Source organism: Dermacentor andersoni, chromosome 2 (assembly GCF_023375885.2).
Source record: "Dermacentor andersoni chromosome 2, qqDerAnde1_hic_scaffold, whole genome shotgun sequence".
Lineage (NCBI taxonomy): Eukaryota > Metazoa > Arthropoda > Arachnida > Ixodida > Ixodidae > Dermacentor > Dermacentor andersoni.
In genome coordinates this window covers 179,371,008-179,397,357 of record NC_092815.1, presented here as the reverse complement: position 1 = coordinate 179,397,357, position 26,350 = coordinate 179,371,008, and the positions used below count along the sequence as shown (strand labels likewise).

Here is a 26,350-nt window from a genome sequence, read left to right as displayed (position 1 = left end):
TAGCGGTGATTCAAGAAGCTTAGGAAGCGTAAATCAAGCTGTTCGTTCGTTTATCGATATGGCAAATTACGAAACGCTAGCTCTAGTCAAGTTCACGAACGTTGCGGCGTTCTTTGAATTTTGTTATAAATGCTTAAAAAAAGACATATATATATATATATATATATATATATATATATATATATATATATATATATATATATATATATATATATATATATATATATATATATATATATATATACCAACGACGTTTTGTTGTTTTTCGTTCAAGAAACTACCCTTCTACTCCCATAAAAATTTCCTCGCGCTTGCTTTTTTTTTTTTTTTCAGGAACGCGCCGGAAGACGGAGCACGAAGCCGTCGAGTGCAACACCACGTTTTGCAAAGCGGAAGGTACGTGCGGCGATCCAATGTTTTAAAGATTTCGCGATATTTGGAACATTGTTGCCACCGTTACGCTCAGACGTGTTGGCACACGACTAAGTCGATCAAAAGCCCGAGATAACTTTAAATTTCGTACCCTAAAATTTTTTAGCGAGCCCCGCACCTCACTTCACTTCCTCCTCCTCCCTTTTCCTGCCCTTCTGGCTTTGAGAACATTCTGGCAAAGTTACAGTGGGGCCGTTTATCGCTTCCCCATCCTTGTTCAGCGTTACGACAGCAAAATTTGTAGCCTAAAAACAAGTAAAAGAAATACTGTGCTTGTTTCAGAAGGAAATGACAACGTGTGAACAAGACACAATAAAGGAACAAATGTTTCCTTGTGAGACGTCAAACTGTATAAGTCGAAGTTATTTTATGTTATTTATTCACCCCTTTATTATTTGGAATTACATACATAGTACTTACCAATTGATGCACAACATCAGACGCACGAGGAATAACAATTAACGGTAGTAAGGCCGGAAAATAAGTGCAAATCAGTTCATGGTTTTAGTATGCACGTAATACCGATTCGATACACTGCATAGTGGTTTGCGGTGCTGAAAACGTGGTAAAAACACTCAGTGATATGGGGACAAAACATACTGCCACACGACCACACCTTTTTCGGCCTATCGTGGCTTCTCATCAGACCGATCCTGGTAACAGAAGGACCGCTGCGTACCTCTCTTGCAGCTTGTAAGTAAACATTACATTTCTGCATTCTGAATGCAGCAGTTTCGTTATTCTGCGTGGATGGGATGCTTTCTTGCACTGAGCATAGACATTTAAAGCGAACAGCTTTGTTTACTTCTTTCCTCCGTTTTCGTGGTAGTCGGATTTACACCGCAGATACAAAGAGTCCGATACAAGGGGCACATACTGTCTCTCAGCCTGTACTCCATTTCACAAGTCGTTTGCAGCACTACCGAAGGTACGAGGCGTACATAACCGATAGTTCTGTACAACTAAATATAGTTCCGGGCGTAACTGTCTGCTTCATGTCAGGGTTAGAATGAGGCTTTTTTTTTCTTTTCGGCTTGGTGCATGATACGTTACCGCGATACGTGACGTGGTAGAACCATTGCGGGTGCACGTCGCATACCGCGAATTCAGCAGCCGCTGAGCAGACGACACGGCGCGGATGAACACATCTCGAGTGGCATTCGGCCTTCCGATCGGCTAAGGAGTCCCGCAGCTTCGACAGTTTTGCATACGACCTGTGAGATAGACTGTACTTGCGCGGCACGTTCAACACCTAACGCCAATGACTATAGCCCTTTGAGTGGCACGTCCTGTTGCGCAAGAATTTAGGGCTGTGTGAAGGTTTAGATGCTGTGAGGGAGCTCTTTGGGACGACAGCCCTCCTGTTCTCCACTGCCCTCCCACACTGAGGCGGCTGCGGGAGAGGAGGATGGCAGTCGCCTACCGCGCCGGCTCGCTGGGACACAACACACGTATGACGAAGAGGCTTTATATGTATATAGCCACCGGTACCGCCGCTACATATATGCTTGGCACGGGTTCTATTCTTTACGGCATTACGCACTGAAGCAACGATCGATAGATGCATATACTCGTGCATCAAATATCCGATTTTGAAATCGTCATTCTTTCAAAAGAGCGAATAGCCTCCTAGAAGCCTTCGGCTATTCGCGTGTGACAATCATTGTCGATGGTTTCAGCACAATCACTTCTGCGCACTTTCTCGGTAGTGTCGAAGCAAGAGGAATAGAGTATTTTCGTCTGATACTGCGGAAAAAATATCAGTCTCCCACAGAACGACCAAAGACCGCTTACACGGTGCAGGCGTTTGCCTAGAGTCCTAAAAACATACGTGAGAACGTGGCGTGTTCACTTTGCGCATTGCATTTGTACTGCCTTTCGCAAAAGCGCCTATTCCAGCCGATGCTAATAATTTACAAGTAAAATATATTGATGAGAGGATACATCAGATCACGTTTATGAAGAATGAAGAACGAACAGAAAGCTTGGACCAGAAGGGATTTGCGACCTGTCGAATGGGTGCGTCGTATCGAGTAGCATGTATAAAGGCAGTAGATTGCTATCACTAAACCTAACAAAATAAGTAAGTACAATTGTCACGCCAACATGGCCTGTTCCCCACTAGGTAGAGCGAACACTCGGAAGCGAGGACACAAAGCTTCATTAGTTTTGCAAATGTTGCGTTAATTTGCCACAAGCTTCATTTTATCTCAAAAACAAAGGAACAGCGCCTACGATAGCAGCAACAACAAGCAGAACGATCTAAACCCAAGAGTTAACAATAACGTTCATTCGAAAGAAAGAAATAACATTTATTAGTACCAAAGGAACTAACGCCCAAGTCCAGGCCTCCTGGTAGGCTCATGCCTCCTGGCTCAGCATGTTCTTGACGTGCTGTACCAGAAGCGGCTACCGTGCGTTTTCAAACATTCGTGGGGGAGTGGTCCACTCCTCCCAGCTGCCGGGACGCTTCTTGTGGCGTAGTTCAGAAAGTACCGTCTTTCTTAAGATGTAGTTGACAGGGCACTCCCACAAGGGTGTGTTTACTTGATGGATAGACCATGCATCGTTTGCAAGTTGGGCAGCCTGGGTCCCTGTTAACAGAATGCCGTCTAAACGAGAGAGGTAAGAACAGGTATAGCTGCTTTGCCTGCTTTACCACCTGACAGAAAATCACGGCGATCTGGGATGGAAGGTGTTGCGTAGCTAGTAAACCCCGAGATTCAAGGAAGAGAGTTCTGTTCTTCCAAGAGTAACGGCCAAGCTCGAAGTGAGCCCAAGCGAACGCTTTCTCGGAGCTCACCAACCTTGCTAGCGAGACCCCGGCAATCCCACTGAATTACATTTGCAGGCGGTTTACAAGACATTGTGGCAACCATCATAATAAGTGCTCCGCGAGGGTGGAAGTTAGGGCCAGTAGCTGTTGCGCGGCATAGTACAGAAGCGATGCGGGGTTTGTGGCAAGTTTAGGGGCAGATTCATGAGTGGACGCAATAACTGACTTCGGTACTGGTGGAGAGCGTTTATGACGCGTAGTGGGTGCGGCGAATGGTTGCAGAATTTCACAGTTCCAAAGCGAAAACTAACTTTAAACGACGGAGCTGCAGGAAAGAGCGTCCGACGAAATCAAGCGCCTCCAGCACCTCCCCGCCTAGACCTTCTGCTAGCGCATCTCGCGCTGCCATGTATTTTCCTCACGTGCGCTTTCTTTGGGTGTCTTGCTTCTTTAATGCTGTTGTTCCTTTCATTTTTCTTGATTTTTTTTCTTTCGCTTTTTCACATCAGGAGTCGGCAATGCTGTCTGAGACCATTTTCTTGTCAACCATGACACAAAAATAGCGTCTAGCTTATCATTTCAATTTCTTATGCTTAGTGTGGGATTTCTCCAATTTCAATTGCGCTTACTGTAGGCTGTGCAAGAATATATACAGGTGCTCATAGCTTACTCGCTTACTGTCCATTTATTAAAATTCCTAAGGCGCCACAATTACCAAATTGTTGCGGCTATACCACGCTGACGGTCACAAGCCGGACTGCGGAAAAGTTGCAAAGAAAACACGTTAGCACAGCTTACGCAGAAAGCTCGAACGAAAAGACTCGAACAGCGCTAACATTCAAACAAATCTCGACGAACAAGTAACATCTTGCAGCGACGTCGACCAATGGAGGAGTTGGTATTCATGCAATAGGAATGATGAAATCATAAGTTTAATGGAAACTTGTCTGGACCGAAAAATACGTGTCCAAAAGCGGGAACCGAAAAACGGACCAAATTAATGCAAAATTCGCCTGGCGTAGATTATGTTATACCTTGCGGCGAGTGTGAATTCAAATATACGGGCGAAACCGACAATCTCAAAAAATGAGTCGAGCCACACGAGTACTACATAAGTTGGGCGTCGGGAAATGAAAGGTTGGCCTCAAGCGCCATCGTCGAACATAAAGAAAGCACGGGACAAAAGCTTGGCTGGGGAAGTGCACATGTATTCACTAAAGAAAAGACGCTCATGTCACTCCTGCACCTAGAATCTCTGCACATATATACCACATCGCAGGCATTGAACAGAAAAGACCGGACACGGTGTATGTTTGCCACTTCAGTAAAAATTTGGCAGAACCTATCTCACGATGACTGTCGATGGTAATGCGTTTAGCATTGAACCAATGTAGTGGCACACTCTACTTCCACCGTCGAAAAGAGTTAAATATGACGTGTGTACTGCCTTGGGACTCCTCTTTCACGCTTCCCTGACGACACTCGGCCCTCTAGCGGCGCCGCCGCGAAGCCTGTGCGTGGCCACGGAAATGCATGGTGCGCCGGTGCGTTCAGACGTTAATTTAGAAACGCGTCCTGCGGAAACCGGGCTCCTTTCTCGCGCGTTTTTCAAGACGCGCCGCGCCTAGACATAAACATAACATAAAACATAACATAAAACATAAAACAATATATAACATAAAATAAACATAAATATACTGCTGGTTTTTGTCGAAAACAACTGCGAACATACTTTGTGCACATGTAATCCGTATTTCTTCATATGTCGTTTAATAAAACTTCTGTGTTATTGCTGTACTTGATTGCTGTACTTGAATTGATTTGATGACTACTTCTGTATTGCTATTGTTATTTCGTTCTGTCTGCTGCTGCCATGTAATGGTTTTCTGGGCCTTCGTCAAGCTGTTCGTGCAGCTTTTAGCCCAGGTGACCATCCAGGTACTTGCTGGAGAATAAAATATGATTTGATTTGAATATGGTAAGCTCTGGTTTCCCAGTTTCCCGAAATTGGAAGTTCTCTGTTTATGTACACGGAAAATGGCTGAACTCTCTGATCGAACAATAAACGAACGATGTTTACCCATATTTGTTACGCTTAAGAAAAGGCGCTTATAGGATAAAAATGCAGAACAATCAACTATATATAAAAATCTTAGAGAAGCTTTGGCGCAAACATCCGTGGTGGAAAATCTTGAAGCTCTAAGTTATTACCGCGGCACTCACGAGATTAAAAAAAATTCTGCAATGTGAGCACTATAATTCCCTGGTAAAACTTTTCAATTTACAACTTAATACATCACGAAGCGAAGAACTACAGGCTAATAGAGTTTGCTTTAAATCTGCTATTTGTGTGATATAACCTATTATTAACCGCAAAGTCCAATATTTGTTCGTGTTCACCTGCAAAGTGGTAAATATCCTCTTCCAAGTTCTGTATGATATCTTTTTTTTTTTTTTTTGCTTCCTACTCTTCGAAACATCGCTTAAGGTTTACTACATTTACACGCAGCATAATTTATTCAAACCGCCGCAGGCATTGACATATAAAAGCGTTTGTGTTGACATGCTTTCTATTAAGAATATTAGAGTTGTGCCGGTGTTACCCTTTCTTTTTCTTCGTTTTCTTCGGAACGGGACACATTTGGTGCATTTACAGCGGTGGAAAAGTAGCTGTGACGCTTTTCGGCTGCTGAGCATAAGGTCGCGCGGTTCGTTCCCGGCCTAGGCGGCGACATTTCTCTGAGGCACACAACGCAAAAGACACTCGCGTTCTTATAGCTATATAGTTGCACGTTAAAGAACACCTAGTCGACAAGTATTAATCTGGAGTCCTCCACTATACGGTGCCTCGTAGTCCCAGTGTTGTTGCCTCGGGACGTTAAACTTTGTGAATCGATCAGTCAATGATTTTCTTGGTTCACCGGTGCCACCATTTCGAATTACTCTTTCATGGCTTCGCGCAGCCAGCTACCTGTCCAACATAATCCACAGCGGCCGCAACCCATGTGACAATTTCTACAAGTACGTGTGCGCAGACTGGCAGTCCGTGTCCAGCGACTCTCAGCAATACGACACTACCGACGACGCCCTCACGGGCTCTGTGGAAGAGATGGCAAGAACAGTGCTGGACGGTAACACATAATCCTCTGTTCCATAAGTGTTCCATAAGTGTTCCATAAGTGTTCCATAACGGTATGATGTGCGCAGATATGTGTGCATTTGGTGACAGTGTCAATACAAAAGGTAGATTTTCGTGCAGATTCATAGCGTAACCAATACAGTGCACAGGACGAACAGGTCCTTTCTCTCTCTCATCTGTGTGTGTGCGTGTGTGCGTTTGCGTGTCTGTTTTGCGGCGTATCCGCAATCGACATTGTCGGGCTCAGAGCAGCTCGTAACTGAGCTTCACCTTCGCATTTCTCGCAGGTGGTAAGCCGGCCGAATTCCAGCCCCTGTTCAACCTCTGGACAGCTTGCACAAAAACAGGTATGTCACTCATTTGGGTACTTAAGCATGGATATGTGGGCGCAGACAATTGATGCGGACGAAGCGATGAAAGCCAAACGCAAAGGCTCCGCGTACAATGAGCCGAGCCACAAGCACCCCATGCAATAACAGCCGGTGCTGCTATATTCAGTGCGGGGACAGTTTATTAAAGGCAGGGCTGCCCGCTAAGCGACATGTTGTATCGCATGAAGACCTGCGAACATTTTCTTCAAGCAGCCAGCGGGTTCTCAATTCAGAGTGTCTACGTCGCAATGGCATTGTAACAGCAAACAAAACATGAGCATTCACTGCATTGCAGTGTATTTTCCTATTTTTAATTATCACAATGGTTTATGAACTAAGAAAAAGTACTGATAATTATTGTCCATGCTGTGTAGCAGTTTCCTTGAGCCGTGTTCAACCAACTAGATTCCATACACGTCTTTGCCCAAGTATTTTCCTGCCTTCGGCTTCATCATATCGAAGTGTACTCTTGTTCCGTGCTTAAGCATATTTCAATGTCACATACATCTGAAACTCCAAATATGTGCGGTGCGTCTGGCTGCAAAACCGGCGAAGCCAAACTGACGCACCGTCGCGCTCGCTTCAATCGGTTGTAAGGGAAGTAGAATAAAGTAAGTGTCCAGTGCGAATGGGGGGAAGATGGGGTAAAGGGGAGAGGCGGGAATCTCGCATAACTGCATGCCTAGGGCGACGGGATAGACGTGTTTAGCAACTATACTTTCTCGGCATGCGACGTTCATAACTTCCATGATTCGACCGCGGGATTACACCAGCCGCGTTGTGTGCCTGTGAGAGAGAGAGAGCTACAAGCTTTAATGATACGCTGGAGATGTTAGCCTGGCCGTGTTGTGACGGCGCCAGAAGCACAGGAAATGATAAGAGTCCTCCATGTATGTTTATGTAAACTGTGGTCGCCTCGATGTCAGCCTTCCGCGAAAGGCACGAGTTTTAAAAGTCGGAAATGGTCCCGACGATCTCAGACATAGGAGCGATGTCGCAACTAAACGGCGTCTCCTGCGCCACTCTAGCTGTCACCGGCGAGGTTCTCAATGAAATAATAAAATGACCATTTATTTGAAAGGATGGCTCCTTAGTCTAAAGGACGAATGGCTTGCCAGGAGTGAAAAATATAATAAATAAAAGAGGACGATTGCAAGAAAGGTGACAGGGGGGAGTGGAAGGGAACCTGCCACGCGATATCAAATGATGCGTATTACTCTTGTCTCGTTTGTGAATTCGTAGATGGCCAGGATACGTTCGCGACCCTCTCTATTTACGGAGTGATCCATTCGTCCATCATCAACTGCCGTCGCGTACTTCATCACTTTTATTCTCTCAGAGACCCCTCGTTGGGATGTAATATTACGGCTACTGCGACATACAGGGCAATCGCATAGGTCAATGACGTATGCTTGGCCTCGCTGTAGTCTCACGAAAAGGTCAACCAATTTCAAGCTCGGACGTCCGACTATCATTGTCGTCCTCTGGGTTGCTTTTATTTATGTTTCTTTTTCTGTGTGCCTGTCAACGTGCAATAACGGCCGGCGTAAGATCGAAATCAAGAATGTGATTTAAATACACGGTTTTATTTCTTTTTAAATTACGGATACCTTAAGGTTGGGCTGCAATAGCGACGCAATACAAAGGGAGTTGTAGCGACTTTGCATCATTTTTTGCAGGTACCGTCATGGATGATGAACTGAAGAATGTGCTAGCATCCTTTGGACTCAAGGTTAGCAAGGCCGCTACAGTCACTACAAGCGACGTGCTGCAGGCGGCGGGTATCCTGCTGTACAAGCTCGACAACGCGCCCATCGTCTCCGTGGAGCTGATTACGAATCCTCCGAACACATCGTCGAAGTTAATAGCGGTGCGGACCCTTCGTTACGCAGATTCTTCTTCACTGATTTCAGTCGCGCACTAGAAATAGCAATGTTCAGGCAGCAACGACTCAGAGCAGGAATAACCAATCAATCGTGTTGAAATTGTGAAATCAAGCAGCGGTAAAGTCATGCCTGCTCCAAAAAGTTGTACAATATAATTTGGTGGTCCTGTTGACAGTTTTTTTTAAAAGCCTTCCTGCAATAATCTGGAATAATAATAATGCAGTGGAATGACTATTTTAGCACATTCTGGGGATCTGTAAAATAAGGTTATATATTCTCAGGATTTCTGCGATGTAGATATAAGTTCATTACTTCTTGGTTTCAATTTCCCAGTTCTATCATGAGAGTACCTCTGAAAGTTTTATAGCCAATCATTTTTATTCACTTATCATAATGTGTACTCTAAAAGTTTCGAAAATAAATATAGCACGGAGATAAGTAAGTAGTTGTTCAAGTTATTGTGACAGCCTTCTTTGGGAATGACTGCTACCTTAGTGATTTTCATGCTTTCTCGAAAAGTACCCGTGGCGAAAGCTTGACTGCAGATATGCTGTCATGGGCCACATTATTCAGCAACCTGTATAGTTTATTCGGCCCTAATATGATCATAACCAGCAGCAGGGGCGCTATAACGTAAAACTATTCCAAACTTTTCTATTCCAATGCTGCAATCAGCCCTCCGCGATCGGTCAAAAGCTTTTTTCGACCACCCCCACTTCACCTGTCTGCAACGCGACATCACGAAAACCGCGATAGCTCCCCATATGATATGACGTGTACGCACTGATTATGCATGATTTGATTGAACAAAAGAAAAATGGTTATTTCTGATTCGACGCCTTTTCGCCATTAGCCCTCGGCTATTGGTCAAAAGTTTTCGGGCTGCACCCACTTCACCTGCCTGTCACGTGTCGTCACAAAACCGCGAAAACTCACCGCGTCGAAGTGGCGTGAACGAGTTAAGAAGAACAAAACTGAATTTTCTTCTGAATAGCCGCAGGCTACCCCGTTCCGAAAGGAATAAAAGGTGGCTGCTACCGATCGCTCAGGCACTGGTTACTCGCACCTGCCGCAAAGCATGGGTTTACTTGCGCCTAATAAAACCTTTTGCGCGGCCGTGTAACGCTTTCGAGCACTTTTGGCACGTCTACGAGCTCGTTCTGCCAACTCTTCTTTGCTAAGGATTCGTTTTAGCGTCATTCTGAAGCTTCCGTTGCATGCCGCCGCGATTTTCGACCAGCCACCGCAAGCTGAGTAAGGGAAAGCGGACCAATCGCAGACGCCGGCACCACACTCTCGATCCTGTTATCGAATTTCAGTGCACTGACTCGGATTCATCGAATCCCACTCCACTTGAGTGTGCTCCTCGCCTCTTGTCAGCCAATTAGATAAGACAAGCCGCTCAGTGTAGGCAATGTTATTCGTTTTTCAAGCAAACCAAAGTGAACTCCTATGAACGAGGGGAGCGTTTGATTGGTCTTTTCAGACAACCCTGCATGTGACCGCCAGATGCTTGCGTCGTTGTTTACGCAAATTTGACATCAAGATCTTGGAATACAAACATATTGGAATAGTTTTACGTTATAGGGCCCCAGTATTGTTATTCGTTATTTAAGATATGGGGCGTTTTTATGTTCACTACATGGAGTCAAGAAAATATGGTTCGTACAAGAAGAAGCTATGTGCGCTTCCGTGTATATTGGTCGGTCACATGCCTGAACTGCTGCACCTGAAGTTAAGAAATTCTTGTTAAATTTGTCCTCCATATTGACTTCGCCGTACCCAAAGCCATGAATTCTTATCGTTTTAGGAAGACTATCTTTTGGTTTCCCTATAAGCTAACCTGCCAAACTTCTTGGTTTTCTCAAATCACGAGAGGTCGCTGCAAACCTCGCCGGGCAATACTAAATGCGAGCTCTGTTTTAGTCTAAGTTTAATTTTTTTCGAAGTTTTCTGCATTCGTGTAGCATAAGCACATTTCTTAGTCTAATAAAGTTATGGTATAGTTTACCTGACTGTCTAATTCTGTTGCAAAGATCTTGATTAATCCGTGGTTTTCTGAACTTACTGTGCTTTTTATAGTACTGCGGCGGGAAGGCATCACCATAGCAGCGCTTTACATACTGCAGAAACATGTCATACGATGTGCTGTTATTTTCCTCTCTGTAGACATCATTCCGATCAATATTCTAAATTCTAGCATAAAAAGCGAACAAGGTGTTGGCGCAAAAGGCGCGATAGCTAGCAGGATCATCGCTCACGCGCTTTTCTTTTTCTTTATCGTGGGAAGAAACAAAATACTGATAAATGGCTGCTCAAGTCAGTCGTGAGCAAACTGTACGGTGACATCACAGGGACAGCGAGTGCCCCAAATCCAGGAAACGATATCACCGTAAACATTTAAAACACCCTTGCGGGTGCATAAAGGTTGTTTTGTTTGTCCCTTTGCGAAAAACCAAAATTCACCCTTAAGAGGGAGGTTTAGCTCGGGGCCAACTCCAGTGCCGCCGATTCATATAGACGTAAAAGTCAGAAATGCTTTTGTAATACAACCACTGGGTCTATCTCGATATAAACTATTGCATTGGAGACAGAAAGTTCAATGCTAATGTCTGTAGGAAGCAAAGGTTTGATATAGTGTTCGAGATTTTTTTTTTTAGTAAATATTGCCAGAGAGCGGTAAGATTGAAAAAATAACTCTGCATCAAAAAATACATATCCCTTATTTGTAAACTGCATCCGTTAGAGCATCTAAAACGAACAAATTTGACATATCATTTTACAGATTACGTGGAATGGTTAAGAAGTTTACAAGAGTTTCGTAAAGGTACTACTCACGCATTAGCGGTATATTTGAGAGCGGTGTATAATACATCAATTTTGTCCACTTTAACTGTACCATTCAGTGCAGTTCACAGAATTGTGATGCCGTTTTCCATTGCTGAATTACAAAGCTGAAAGCTTCATAGTTTCGTCTGACTATGCACATTGTTTCTGGCGCCAAATACAAGAACGTGAAGCAGGGTAAAAGTTCTCGCAAAATTAACGGCAACACGAGACATAGAAATACACAGGACAGGCGCTTAATTGTCCAGTGTATTTCGCTGCCTTGCGCTGCCGTTATTTCTGGCGCTGCTTTTTTCCACGAAGATCAAGCTTCTCGCCCACTTTTACACTCTAATGAAGCAGGGGTGCAAGAAAAAAGGGATAAACACGAAGAATTGGCGCCTCTCTGCGCCTCTCTTCGTTCTTAGCACCCAATTAAGCAGCAACTTGCACAAGAACAATTTCTTGTGAGGTACTTTTCATAGCTGTGTTTTTTCGCAAATGTCGCAGTTTCTAAGAAGCTTAAAAATTAATAGCCTCAATCAAAAATTCGATTCCCACAGTCACTAGATATTAAGTGTGTTTTTTTTTAACGCCACATAGCATCACTCATCAAACTCAGTGCCGTGGTTGATGAGAAAAACCATTTCCGCCTTACCACGCATTTAGATAGATGTCCCCGAACTAAAGTTTCCTCTTAAGATCTAGCTCCGTGCCAGCATCGAGGGATGCTTATGAGTTCTCACTCACCCGAGCATCCCTCGATTGCCCTATGTTATGTCTGTTCGCCCGACTTCCACTTACGTAACCGCGACTGAGCGCTGAAAGTTCCCCGTAACTCAAAATTCCGCGAAGTGCATTGAGCAATAAGCGATGTCTCTAGAAACAATTTGAAGTTTCTTTTACAAAACAGTGCTGCTGCATTATGCGGTTCAACCTTTACTTGCACAGGCCTGGTCTGGTCCACTTTGTGTGTTTGTTTTTTTCGCACCTGAATCTACTGCGCATCTTGTTCTGCCTTGACGCCGATATTTAAGACAACAAATCTTTCGGAAGTCTCGTTTCGCCAGAGGCTATCACTGACTTCGCCAGCCATTCTCGCCCTTGGCATGTCTTCACTAAAATTGAGCAACAGGGATGCTTTTCTTGCAATTTACAATTTTATTTGGGGCACAACAGTTCCCTTAATAAATCTAAAAAATTATTTTTGGTGTTCTTTTTTAACTCTTGATTGTACATTATTTGATCTCAAACTTCATTATAGCAGTGTTCTCATTTCTAGATTGATCTTTTTTTCGCTCACCCGTGCTCTAATGCGCCAAGTTTAACTTTTGTTGCAATTTGATTAAAAACGCTTCTTGGCCAATCACTGTATGTCATACAAAAACAACAATCTAAAGAAACGTTTCAATCTTGTACTACAGACAATAGTGCACTGGCTCCGGTGTCTTTTTCATCTACATCAGCAGTAGCTGCTCTGGCCACAATTTGAATTTTAGTGTAATGTTACAACCCAGCACCCCCAAACCTGTACAAGGCACATTGTATGAATTAATCATATTATGCAAGGCATAAGGGTTTTAGACAACCTTTTTTATATTTAACGTTAATGAAGGATTTTAAAGTTCATACGTGGTCAAAATTCAATCATTCTGTTTTATGCTCACCGAAAGAAGTGGCGACTGCTTCCCTTCCGAGCCGCCTTTTTGCTGCAGCGAATACCCGCCGTGGTTGCTTAGTGGCTATGGTGTTGGTTGCTACGCACGAGGTCGCGGGATCGAAACCCGGCCACGGCGGCCGCATTTCGGTGGGGGCGAAATGCGAAAGCACCGGTGTACTTCGATTTAGGTGCACGTTAAAGAACCCCAGGCGGTTCTTTATAAACTAAACATTACTAGCTACCGCTGTCAGACATCGCATGTCCGATATTTTGGTGAACATCAGGTGGTCAGAAATAATACTTAGTTTTCTTATGTCGCAAGTGTAGTTTGAGCTCGCTATCGTGTACGATAGAAAAATTTATGACCATACATTTAGGGATGTTAGCAAAGGGACAAACAAGCACCTTATAAGGTGTAAACATCCATAGAGTGCTATAGTGTCCAGAAGCTTCGTTACGATGGCATGACTGAGGTCATAGCTTCGCTCGTCTTTGACAAATACGTGACAAAGTCGCATAGATCTGCTAGAAGATGTTTCTTTTTTCTTTTGTAAACCACTAGCTTTCTGTGGCTCTTTCACCAGTTTTGTGGTGGCCGGTTGTTGGTTCGTGGTTGGTGGCGGTCAGATGGATAGTGATCTAAAGAAAAGAAAGACGTTTGATTCTGCAACCCGTGAGGGAGCACGGCGAGGTGTCGTCAGGGGAGAGGGAGCGGGAAGTGAAAGATTGTAGAGAAAGAGAGAGGATGTGGCTCACATAGCGAGGTAGACGCAAATCATCTGCAGTCGCGTACACCTCCTGCAAAGCATGTACGTCGTAGTCGCTCTGCAGGAGGTGCAAGGAGAGGTGGTGACGGTCAGACAGACGCAAATCATCTGCAGTCGCGTACACCTCCTGCAAAGCAAGTACGTCGTAGTCGCTCTGCAGGAGGTGCAAGGAGAGGTGGTGGCGGTCAGACTTTCACTCCGATACAAAGGCGCCGGTGGAAAGGGCGCTTGCTCTCGCTCAACCGAGTCGCCGGGCGCGTGCGTCACGTGCTCTCTCTGCGAGAGCCTCGGGGGTGCCTGAGCTAACGGGCAGGAGAGCCCTCCTCTTTTCCCGCAACCCTTTCTTCTTGCGGTGGCTGCTGGGGAGGACTCTGGCGGCGCGAAAGGAGGATGGCAGTCACCTTCCGCGCCCGCGTCTCTTCAGACAAGTGACATATTAGGGATCGGCTTATTTCTATAGCCACCTATGCTACCGGTCCAGATGTGCTGGTTAACAGCTTCGTACTCTACGGAAATGAACAATGAAACGACAAATGCTACCTGAATATTCTCACTAAAGCAAGATACCCCTTCAAGCGCATCATTCTTTCTACAAAGCTATCGCTTCGTAAAGTATCATTCTTTCTATAAGTTATCACTTTCTATCCATTTATAAAAAGCAGCTTTCTATAGATATATAGAAAGCTAGCTATATATCTAGCTATCTATGTATTATAGAAGCGAAGGCTTCTATAAAGCGATCGCTTTATTGGAGCCTTCGCCTATTGGTTAGCAAGACTGAACTACATGCACGTGTACTTCAAGCGACCAAAATCCGTGTCGCTTGTTCCGTCGACGGTTTTCGGATAGCCAGAAAATTTCGCCCGTCGCCTGTAAGTTCGTTTGGAAGCTTCCCGCCGGTTATGCAACATGGCAGCTACCGAACCACTCGATTCCATCATAATTCGCTCTTCGTCGTGCCAATAAGAACTGAGTGGTCAAATCAGCCTTTGCTTCTTCACGCTGACGACAAAGTATTGGCGAAATATTGCCGTCGTTATGTGGATCGTCTGTTTGTTTTTGCCGCAGTTAGACTCGAGATGCCTTTGAATTCTGCCTACCAATGTTTTCATTTCTACCTACCAGATGGCGCTACTGCAGTTAACTTTGGCGACATGGCACGAACTTTCGTTCCTGTTAGCATGGCAATTCAGGCATGTTGGTTTTTCATATTGAGGTGTAAATGATTTTCATAATAATAATCCAACAATGTATAAACTTAAGTGGTGTTTTGCGTGCTCGTCGTTCTCGCGCATTCTACCTTAATTTTATTCGCGACGACGACATGTTAAGACTTTACTTCTAGTGCACTTCGGTTAAAGCGCTGGCCTCGAGGCACGTTCGCAATATCTTGAAGGCGTACAATTGGGCTTCATCAGGTAACAATGTAAGTTTGTCGCTAATATGTTCGCGACGTTGCGTTGGTGTGGTCGCCGCACGCCACGACACTGCAGCGAAGCAGGGTCCGCCCGCCGCCTCGCCTGCCTTTGCTTTAATATCGCATGCATGCCGCTTCATCGTCAGGGATTTGTGCAAAAAGTCGTTCTATAAATATTTCTGCCACAAAACTTGCCTGAGGACGTTTTTGCTCTTGCACTACATTTATGTACTCAAAGTTTAACTGCGCATGCGTGAAACTCAGTTGATGCGTGTCCTTCTACGGTTTCCACAGTTAGGGGAGCCAGACATCCTCGTGAGCCGAGCGGACGTCGCGCTTGACGCCAGCAAGAAGAAACTCTCATCTCTGGCCTGCAAGTTTTTCACCTCGTGGGCGCCGTCGGGAGACCGAAGCGACACCCTGTGCGACGCTGTAGCGGACGTCGCCTTCGATCTGGCCAAGGTTCCTCACTTCGCTTGTTCTTGCTGGAATGAGTACTCGCCGTTCACTATACTGACTGATTGATTGATTGATTGATTGATTGATTGATTGATTGATTGATTGATTGATTGATTGATTGATTGATTGATTGATTGATTGATTGATTGATTGATTGATTGATTGATTGATTGATTGATTGATTTTTCTAATCTACCGTTACGGGCGCTTTGGGTCGGCGGTTATGGCGCTTTTCTCACAGCGGGAGGGACAAGGGTTCGACTCCCGCTCGCGGCAGCAACATTCCAGCACGGGAATTATGGGAAGTACGCGTATTTTTTGCCTATGCTTCGTCCTTGTGGCTTCAAACGTTTTTGTGACTTTGTAAACTCGTCATTTTAGACAAAGTAATGCATAATAGATAACTAATCAAGGATTATAAACATTGTCCGAAAGCAGGGTTCGAGCGCAGAACACCTAGCCCAGAAGTCCAATATTGAAACTATTACGCCACGAACACATGCACTGACACGCGACATAAAACGCCCGTATGAAGTTATCGAGGGGAGGCCAATGCTTTCAGACGCTTGGTAAGTTTCGATTTGTTCACCTCGACAAGCTGAACCATTGCAATTAGTGTTGGTTGTATGTGTTCGCAGTGTCCTCTGCACAACGTAAAGTATAGATTGCTCGGAAATTTACCATAATGAAGGTATATAAAGCGTAATAAACAAAGCCCCCAAGAACGTTTTAATCCATAAACACGAAAATCATACAAATTCATCTACTACCCCTCATTCCAGTGGTCGCTGAATGATTGCAGCGCCATAGTTTCCTGTAGTAATTATTCTAGGAAAGTTTGTGGTTCCAAGTAGCTATGCCAATATTTTTTATTTGCTGCGCGCTTGATCGACTGCACCTGCCGTGGCTCTGCCTGCAGAGCGGGAACATTCAAACCAACCACGCATTTTTACGTGCGATCACACGTTGGGCCGACAGGTTTGGCTTCAAATGCGTTGCGTGATGCTCCCTCCTAACCTTTTCCTTCCTCCATGGTCGGGAGGTCCAGAAAGCGCGCTGCGCATCCTGGTCTAGCGGCTCCGACGTGAAAATAGGACATGTTCTATTTCCTCGTCGACGGCCACGCTATCTGCACAGTGACGCTTTTTCGCGTCCACGTTTTACAGTCATGGCGTAACTGAACGGCTCGTGGCCCCACGCACGCGTTTCGTCATGCCGTGTGGTGCCCATCTCGGCCGTTTTCCTGCTTACCGCTGGACCGGCGTGCAAAACGAAGCCAAAGATTAAACTTCGTGGCCTATATATTTACACGTATATAGATTCGTGAGTATGCATTTACAAGATTTCCCGACCTACATTTACAAGATAATTGTCGCTATGCGCGAAAATTACCGTGTTATTCTGTCGATCGCTATCATGAGTAGTGGACAACAAAAGTCCGGTCAATAGGAACACGCCTTTAGATAATTTTCTCAATACGGCGCCTGTTTATTCTTCTGTTTAGGGCTTCCTTGTGTATAGCGTTGCCTTCACGCACAAGCAGCGATCATGTGCCAGCTGCTTGTTCGTTTTGCTTGCCTACGAAAAAGTTTTAGCTCGGGATCTCCTATGTAATTACGTGGGAACAAAGAAATCATTCTTCTCGGCCACCACGGCACGGATTCCGGGGAGGTTTGCTGCAGTTAAAAGAAAGAAATTTACATCTAGGGATTGTAAAAATAAATTCCTAATTTGGATTGTTTCTTTTTCGAAATTTGTTTAAAACTGCAGGAACGAAAAAGAAAAACTCAGCCATAACGTTTACGATACTTACGAACATCACAGTTGTGTAATCTGCCTCTAATGGTACACCTAAAGCATACAAAATTGATGCGTTGTTCACCGATCATTGAGTAAATCGCTATTTGTTTCCGGAGCCCTGCATGAACCCTCGTAACTTTGCAACAATTTCAAGTAAGCTGTCATTTCAAACATCACATTTGTCCACTTTAGATTCTGATAGCTGCAGCTTACATAACTGCTATATCTGTTTTTAGTGAAGAATTACTGATTTGGGAACTTCGTGCTTCAAGTTTTTTTTGAGCTTACCAATTTTTCTGCAATTTGGTTTTTCTCTTTCTTGACCACAAATCGAGATTTTGCTTTCTATACTGACTGCACTTTGACTTCTTCTCGCAAACGGCAACAGATTTCATTCAAATGGGTCGAGCGGTTGCTTCATAAACACATTTCTTCGCTTTACATTCGAATCGGGAAATCGGAATTCGCCCCGATGGGAAGCTTCCTCCTAATCACCTGTGATTTATTACCTGTTCAGCATGGTTAATTTCCACCTCGAGGATAAGTATCATTCTCTTTATGGCTGTTCCAGCGCTATCACGTGATTTATCAACTAACTGGGCGCTAGACATTTCCATTCCAGCTCAAGTGTCTGCATGCATGTGCTGTCTAAACTGCTATTGATATCTCTCATTTGCTTGTGCTTTCCTTGGTGCTTCCTCGCAGAAAAGCTTCTACCAGTTACGCGTCTACAGTCTCTTCTTATTATACCTTAAGAGAAACGTTTACTTCTTGTTCTGTTAAAGTAAATTGCATTGATGTGATGTAATCCCACATTACACTTTTGCTGCCCAATGGGCGCATTCGCTCTGAGCAAAACTGAGCGTGTACTTAGGCAGCCGGCGCTATAAGACTGACTGTTTCCTGCTTTTTTTTTCTTCTTTATTGCAGTTGTCGCTGCTCGACAAGCATGTTACAGACCAAATGAACTTCTACGCGGTCACCTCCCATGCATACGTCCGTATGTTTATGCCGGTAACGGACGCCTTCACCATTCACAAACTTCGATATTTCGAATAATTTACTGCACAAAAGCTGATGATAATATTATACACTATTGCTGTAAAACGTTTTGCCAGTTGGTGCCCTAGTCGGTCCTAATTAGTTAGCCTAGTGGCTTTGTACCACAGTAATCTCATCATATTTCTGAGCAAGCTGACTCGGTAAGCAGCCTGACCGGTGTTTTGTATATTGAAGGATTCGATGAAACTAGATATCATTTACAATAATCCGCTTTGAAATGCAGAGGCTCTACAGTGCCGACGCCACTGTCATTTCTTAATGGTTGGCTTAAGTGGTTAGCAGAATGATAACTTCTTTCCTTCACCCTTTTTATTTAGTTTTCGTTCGCAAGAACGACACAGCGAAGAAGGTTCTGGCGAAAAAGGTTCTCTAAACAATCAAAATTCATGTCGCCGTGTTTTTCATATGCCATTATGCGGCATCGGCCCTTAATGCATGAGGACAAACTTATCTCATTCCGTCCCACGTTATCATATGCTGTAAAAGTCATGGTTACATAATCTTGTTCGAAGACGCTGAAAAGGGAATAGGATGAACACTTGTGTATTCTATACTGAGTACCCATAATTCGTCCTTTAGTATAAGTTCAGTCATGTCGTGTTCTTTTAATTAAATAATTGAAGCACCTGCTTATAGCGTATGAACAAATTACTAATTTTTCGTACGCCGTTGCGAGAAAAGAAAAATGTTTCCTCCGCCACTGTCGACAGAACACGTCAGGTCAAACATCCACTCAAATATGAGAATGCATTTCATTAAAATCGTCGTGCGTTGCAATACTGTGCGCATCAAAGTTTAGTGATAGTTGCGGATATTTCGTTTGAAAGAACAGTATCTTATAAAGATGGCACAGGTGATAACAATGCACTGGGGTTCCACGTAGTACTCACTAAGCGAACAAGGGGCAATTTCTGCAAAGATTGTGTCTAGAACGTCAATCAGCATGTGTACCTCGAAATCGCTCGTAGTCTCTCAATTGTTAATAAGTCGACGTGGCATTGCGCAATCTCTTCCATCAACAACGCCTTTTCCCGATAATTTAAAAGCACGACAATAAGTATAACTTAATTATTCAGGCTATGTCAGTAATTAGGTTGGTTACGATGGCAATTATTTACGAAGTAAATGTCTTAGTAATACTATACCGTATACTATACTGCATTCGGAAATACATGGCACTCCTCGCGGAAGCGTCGCCTTGTACCGATAATGAATGCGCTGCCTTAATTTCTTTATCAACGACTAATGTTAAGCCGATGCTTTATTGCGATACCAACTACATTAATGCTGCGGTCGTAATCGCGGGGCAGGCAGCAAGTCCAGGTTCCACTTGCGACCTTCTTCGGGGCGGCAAGAAAGAACACAGGACTGCCGTTTGGCTCACAGAACGCGCAGCACTCCTCTGTCGAACACGCCGCGCTGTGCTAAAACACCAGAACTGGAACACAGGACCACCCCCCCCCCCCCACCACAAAAAAAAAAAAAAGAAGAAAACACGTTTACGCTTCACAAGACGCTAACCACAGCATGTCTTATGGTATGTCCTGAAGTGCTGGGAAAGTTAATACGCCAGCGCGTCTCTAAATCAACTACCACGTGGACTCCGACACCTCTATATGCCGCAGCAGCCAGACGTCTTATAGCATTTAGAAGTAGGGTTAACCAATAACGGTCCCATCAGAGCATTTCAGTACGTCTATCGTGAAGGTATCGCTTGCCTTTGATTCACCTGATTGTTTCTGCTCATTCCTTTCTTCAGTTGCTCTCCATGATGAACGGAACGAAGGATTACTTGGGCAATAACGCCACGTACCTCGTAAAGAACAGCGTGCAAATGGGGGCACTAAAGGATCTCTTGGAGTCGAAGCCGTAAGTATCAGTCCTTAAGCAACGCACCATTTTCTCCGATCACGCTACTGGCGTTGAAGCCTATGCTGGAACTTTTTTATTTATTTTACCCATTATTTATACCCTCGAAGTACAAATAATAAAAAGAGCGATTATGAATCTAGCCAAACTTAAAATTCACAGCGGCCTAGTACACATATTAAGTATAAAGCACACAAGTATACACGCGTTTAACTTCTATGTTTAGGAAAGATCCAAAATAACAACAAAAGAGAATGCTAGTTCATTAGCCTATTAGTTTACCAATGGCAGAATGAAATGGTCAACCATCTTCATTTGTACGAGCAGGCGAAGAGATACCGTAAATTTATTTATTTATTTATTTATTTATTTGTATATTTATTTATTTATTTATAATATTATATTATTTATTTTATTACTGCTGCCCGCAGTATTTTGAAATAAATAAATAAATACCGTAAATAATTGCACGCGCGTAAAATGAACTATGAATTTATATTTACTTGAAGGACTGGCTCCTGTGTGTCTATTCGAAAAGAAGCGACCAGAAGTGCTGAGCCACTTTTCGCAATGAACAACTGTTTCAACCCCCTCAGGACCGCAGCGACCCGAGAGAGACGTGTGCCTTTGTAGCGGGCGGCGCGTACCAACCTCCCCAAGAAGTGTACACGTCGAATGTTTGGTGCACTTGCTGCGTTGCATTGACGGAATTAGACCGTCATAGTGTCAGAGGCGGACTTTTGCTTCCGGCTATATGTCTAGGCCACCGAAATCTCTCCCCCCCCCCCCCCCCCCACAAAAAAAAAAAAAAACAGCGACGCGTGCAAATACATTGGATGATAGATGTCTGCAACTAAAACTTGTCTATTTCACCTGCGGCTTGTTTATTCTCTTTTTTTTTTTTTTTGAGCGAGCTTCTCGATAGATTACGATGGTCTAGAGTAGCAATTCTAAAAACTCGCCCCTCTACCGCTTCGCGTCATTTGCTAGGCGCTACGTTCAAAAGTGCGGCATCTTCCCTGTGTATAGCTGCATGGCCCGAAGTAGCCAGTAGCAGCCATATCACAGCTCGATCTTCGAGAGCCCACTGCGCAATTATGCCAGGTATACCACCAGTCCTGCCTGATTTGAAGCACAGAAGAATTGGGCAGGCCCCTTCGATTTCACTTTTGCCTACCCTTGGTCCATCTCCTGGCGTAAAACCAACAATGCGAGATTTCATCAAGCATACCCGCGACAATCTAGACTGATTGAACGTGTGCGTTTGGCGTTCGTTCAAATCTAAACGCGCTCATTGACGCGTGCAACAGATTTAAATCCCTCACGATAGTGTTATCACAGTTATCTGACTTCTTCTATACACTTCAGTTTCTTTTTCTCTTTACTGCGATAAGTAGTTAAGCGGTAGAAATGTTTGTCCGTCTGTAATGTACACTACGTAACGTCGCACTCGATTCACCTATTTTCAGTGATCGTCAAGGGCAAACGAAAAGAGATGCAAAAATCACATTTAGAATGGAAATGCTCAAACGTACCACGATACGAGCTGCAAACTTTCAAGGACGTGAAAATCTTTGTTTGCATAATTCAGGTTAAAATACTATTACATTTAGTCAACGTCACTCCCACTGCGGAATGGAACAGTTCTGTATCAGAAGATATTGTTACGGAGCAGTTGAGCATAGTCATAGTAAGACTATGAACAAGGACGACGATTTGTCGAGGAGAGCGTGCGGCTAGTTCGGGCAGCCATCTTGTGCATGCAATGTTCCTACAACTTGTATACGCTTGTAAATACACCTACGCTTCACTAATCCTGCCCCGTGGCAATATCATTTGGAACACTTCCAGCACGTGAGACCTACATAAGCGGTCTAATCAAGTGCCAAGTTAAAGTTACGCGTTACTGCTGGATGCGGGCCGACTGCCGCTTAAGCGTCCTGCTTAGTGTCACCATGGCGATGGGTCCGTGGGGTGATTCTTCGTGCCGCTGTCCAGGCCGTTCACTAGCTTGTTCAAAGATTGCTCTCGAACAGCCTGCACCATCGTCAGCACCACTACAGCTGCTTCCACCGCCTTTTGCCTCGCTACAGATGCAGGTAGAAGTCGGCTTAACCGTCGCTGGTACATTGTACTCCCATAACAACCAAAATATCAAAGCCAGCATTGTGTCCTTTTTTTAGTTGTTTTGTACGTAACCACTCTTACCCGTGTTTGTATTGCCCCCCCCCCCCCCCCTTGTGTATTGCCTGCGGGCCTTCAAGGTGATAATAAATGAAATGAACTGAAATATTTGTGGCTGCAGTATGCGTTTGAGGGAGACGACGGAACAGATTCTAATAAAGTCCCTTGAGCCTGAGGTAGATGAAGCAAGCAGAGAGGTTCAAGAAGCAACCAAATCAATGCGCCGCAATAGGAAGATCAGCATTGACCCTTTTCCCGACGATCCCGCGGGCGCTGCCATGTTTGATCACGTGTTAACGCGTACATTGCTTGCCTCAGCTGCTGCCGTTGCCTCCGTATTTACAATGGTTGTGTATGACGTCGGTGCGGCTTAGCAAACCTCTGTTTCGGGAGATGTAATAGATGGTGACTGAGTACACGACAGGAAGCTTTGGCCACAGCTTCAGAGAACATGTAAAAGCGTTTTCGGAGCTGATTGAGCTATGTTCAAACGGCGTGAGCAGCGTATATTGACGCGTGTACTTATCTTTATCGGGCGACCACGTTTCGCCGCCTAACAAATGTAATCGCACAGCGCGGGATGCGCCTGCATGTATCCGAAGTTTCTGGAAAGTTATCGATGCTTCTATTCGGCTCTCTGTTGTCGCCGAACCCTGTGTTATCCGATTTCATCGCGTGACGCGAATGGTGTAGAACTTTGTGGAAGGCACGCGGGTCCGAACGATTAGTCTGGAACATTCGACGACTGCAGTATAAAAGCCGACGCGCTTGACCCGCTGATCAGATTTTCGACGATCGCCGACTGTGTTCACCGCTATCGTTGTGCTTTAAGTGTAGCCTGTTTTGTGGGCACAGGTTCGCCCAATAAAAGCTAGTTTTGTCTTTCACAGTACTGCTACTGTGTTCTTTAACGTCACTACCACGTGACAATATGGTGCTTGCTCTAAACGCGGGGATAAATGTGTGCCAAGCTATCCAAACTTTCCCCTTATGGACTGAATCAGGATCAGTGTGTTTTGCTCTTCGTTGTTTATTTGGCAAATACATTGAAGCAGCCGCTTGTTATCTTCTCTGAGTCAGTAAAGTTCCTCGGTGCGGTCACTATCTCACTATTTTCTGCCATCGCTCGTGAGTGTGCTCTGTTCCGATAGATTTGTTCTTACTGCGCACAAGGTTTGAAACGTAGCAGCTTTGTGCATTGTAATACCTTGTATCAAAAATGTATTATCGCTAGTAAATCGCTTGCTCTTCTGAGCCATCAAGAAACATTCAAGTTGGACCATTCGTATGCTGTTGGTGTAGTCCGTCATTTACTGTGCGTATAAAGTGCACATATATTAAGTGTGCGAGCATGTAGTTATTCTTCATACGCTGGCGACAGAGTGGGCGTAAGTTTGCGTACAATTTTGGCCAATGATGCCCTTGCGCCATAAAACCCATCAATTACATATGGGTTACATGTGTGTAGATAACGTGCGAGAAACTTACTGTGCCAGGAAGCGGCGCTACTCCCTTCGTCATCATTTAACGAGTGGTACTCACCCTTCCCGACGTTCCGGAGTTGAAGTCTGGAAGTCAGCGATACAACGCAGGCGGATCAACGAAGTCGGGCATCGCCAACGGCCGGCACCACAAACTGTCCCTCAGTAGCAGCGGCCCGTGAGCTTGGTCACACAGATTCATTTCATTCCTTGATATGCCAGTTGCTATTTTCGCAGCCAACTACTGCACACGTCTTCAATCCACCGTTCCACAATTTGCAGCGCGTTTGGAGCACAGTGCCTTAGCGAAAACTCAGTTGCGTTTCCAACAGCTTATCTCACAGAAGCAAGGTGGAAGCCGTAATGGTTTCGTATTCGTGCGCTGGCGCCGAATACCATCCCCCCCCCCCCCCCTTCCGCCTTTCGTCACGTCTCCGAGGTCACCACCGGTCCAGCCCCGCGAGCAGCTTGCGTTATCTCCTTGCTGTCTGCGGCTATGGCCTAGCTCTTCAATGCAGGCGGGCCGCCAAATTTACTTCGTCACTCCTTTGGGCCTCTGAAGCGGCATTTCGTCGGTGGAAGTGGACACGTAGAGCCCAATGGAATGACGGAGTCAATTTGGCGGACTGCCGGCACTGCAGCGCTAGGCCAATGCCGCAGATAGCAAAGAGATAACGCAAGCTGCTCGCGGGCCGGACCTGCAGTGACCTCCGAGACGGGACGAAAGGCAGGGGGGTGACGACATCGACGACGTAGACGCTCTCTTTCCACCCAATTTCGGTTTGAAGGCGCTTGCCAATGGGAACTAATTGTTCGCGAAGCTCTCATATGAAATCCGCTATTCAAAATTTTATCTTTGGGATAGGTAGTGTCGAGGGTGGGCCCCAAAGTACTCATTTGCTGTAACCACCTATTGTTGATAATTAGAAACTTAATTACCGTAACTTCGCCAATTACGCACGTAATCGCGGCAATTTTTCTGTATCTAGAGGCTGCCAATCTGTACAGTCCAATGGTAAACATAGCATTACCGTGATTTATAGTTTTCCAATTGTAAAAATTTGGTGCAGCTAAAAACACCCTGTATATATATATATATATATATATATATATATATATATATATATATATATTGTGTTGTGTGTGTGTGCGCGCGCGCACGCATACACACTCTTTTAGCTCTCTCCCATCATCCCTTTATCCCTACAACGTGGCGAGCTTCCCACACTTCACACACATTCGCTTTTTCCCCACTATGACATTCCTAATGGTAATGCATTAAAAGCGAGAGAAAGAGGGAGAGAGAAATTGGTCAACGTATTAAGGAGTGGCGAGTCCTTTGTGATTTCCGGTGAGATGCGCAAGATTTCTTTTCCGCCTGGTATAGCGACCCCCGCGGCAAGGATCTGGTCGTCCGTACCATCTGGACAACTATAGTAATGCTGTTCTGACTAGCTGGTGCAGTTGGTCGCTTAACTTGCCTGACATTTACACCGCACAGAAAACAGGCACACAGCACGAAATCGACGTAGCGCGAAGTGTGTACACGCAACGTGGAACGTAGAAGCACGCACTGGACATGCCTGGTTGGGTGTTTTCTTTTTCTCCGTTCTCAGTGACGTGATCACATCACATGGCGCTTCCCTTGCTTTTTTTTCTTTCCTTCCCGTCCTTCGCTGGGGTCAGGAGCGACGTGCTGGCCTACATGGCGTTCCACACGACCGTCTACCTGTCCCCCTACCTGAAAGGAAAGGAGGATCTCTGGGGCCACGCCATGTTCATGCTGACCGGAAGCCAGCGGCCGCAGCCGGTGCCTAAGTGGCGGCTCTGCCTGCGGCTCGTCGACAAGCTCCTGCCCGGTCCTCTGGTGGTGGCCTTCGAGATGGCCGACAGCAGCAAGCCCTTCTTCGCCGACCTTGTGGCACGTATAGTCGAATATTACCACGTGCATTTGGGCCAACTGTCTCAGTATAACGAAACCACAGAACTCAAGTGTTTATATTGTCAAGGTCAACTTAGGCAGTAACGCTGACAAAGACGCGACCTTATGCGGACAGTAAAGCAACGTATAGTTTGGGGCGTCAGTTTGCTATTATTGTTTATTGTGACATTCTCTCGCAAAATCGCTTTTAATATATCCCATCGCTTTCCTTCCTCGTTACAAAATATATTTGTTGCCCTCGCTTCATTGCGGTGACGGAGCTCATAATTTGCGAAGAAC

General features: G+C 45.0%; 1 protein-coding gene across 1 annotated transcript; it reads left to right on the top strand.

The window, feature by feature from the left end:
• The first annotated feature begins 242 nt into the window (after positions 1-242).
• On the top strand, positions 243-26,350 carry LOC129387405 (uncharacterized). Its single transcript, XM_055076330.2, has 8 exons — positions 243-396; positions 6,172-6,339; positions 6,635-6,694; positions 8,398-8,588; positions 15,569-15,736; positions 18,464-18,547; positions 20,355-20,464; positions 25,816-26,350. The coding sequence occupies exons 2-8, from the start codon at positions 6,318-6,320 to the stop codon at positions 26,153-26,155; spliced, it is 975 nt and encodes a 324-aa protein (XP_054932305.2). The 5' UTR covers positions 243-396; positions 6,172-6,317; the 3' UTR covers positions 26,156-26,350.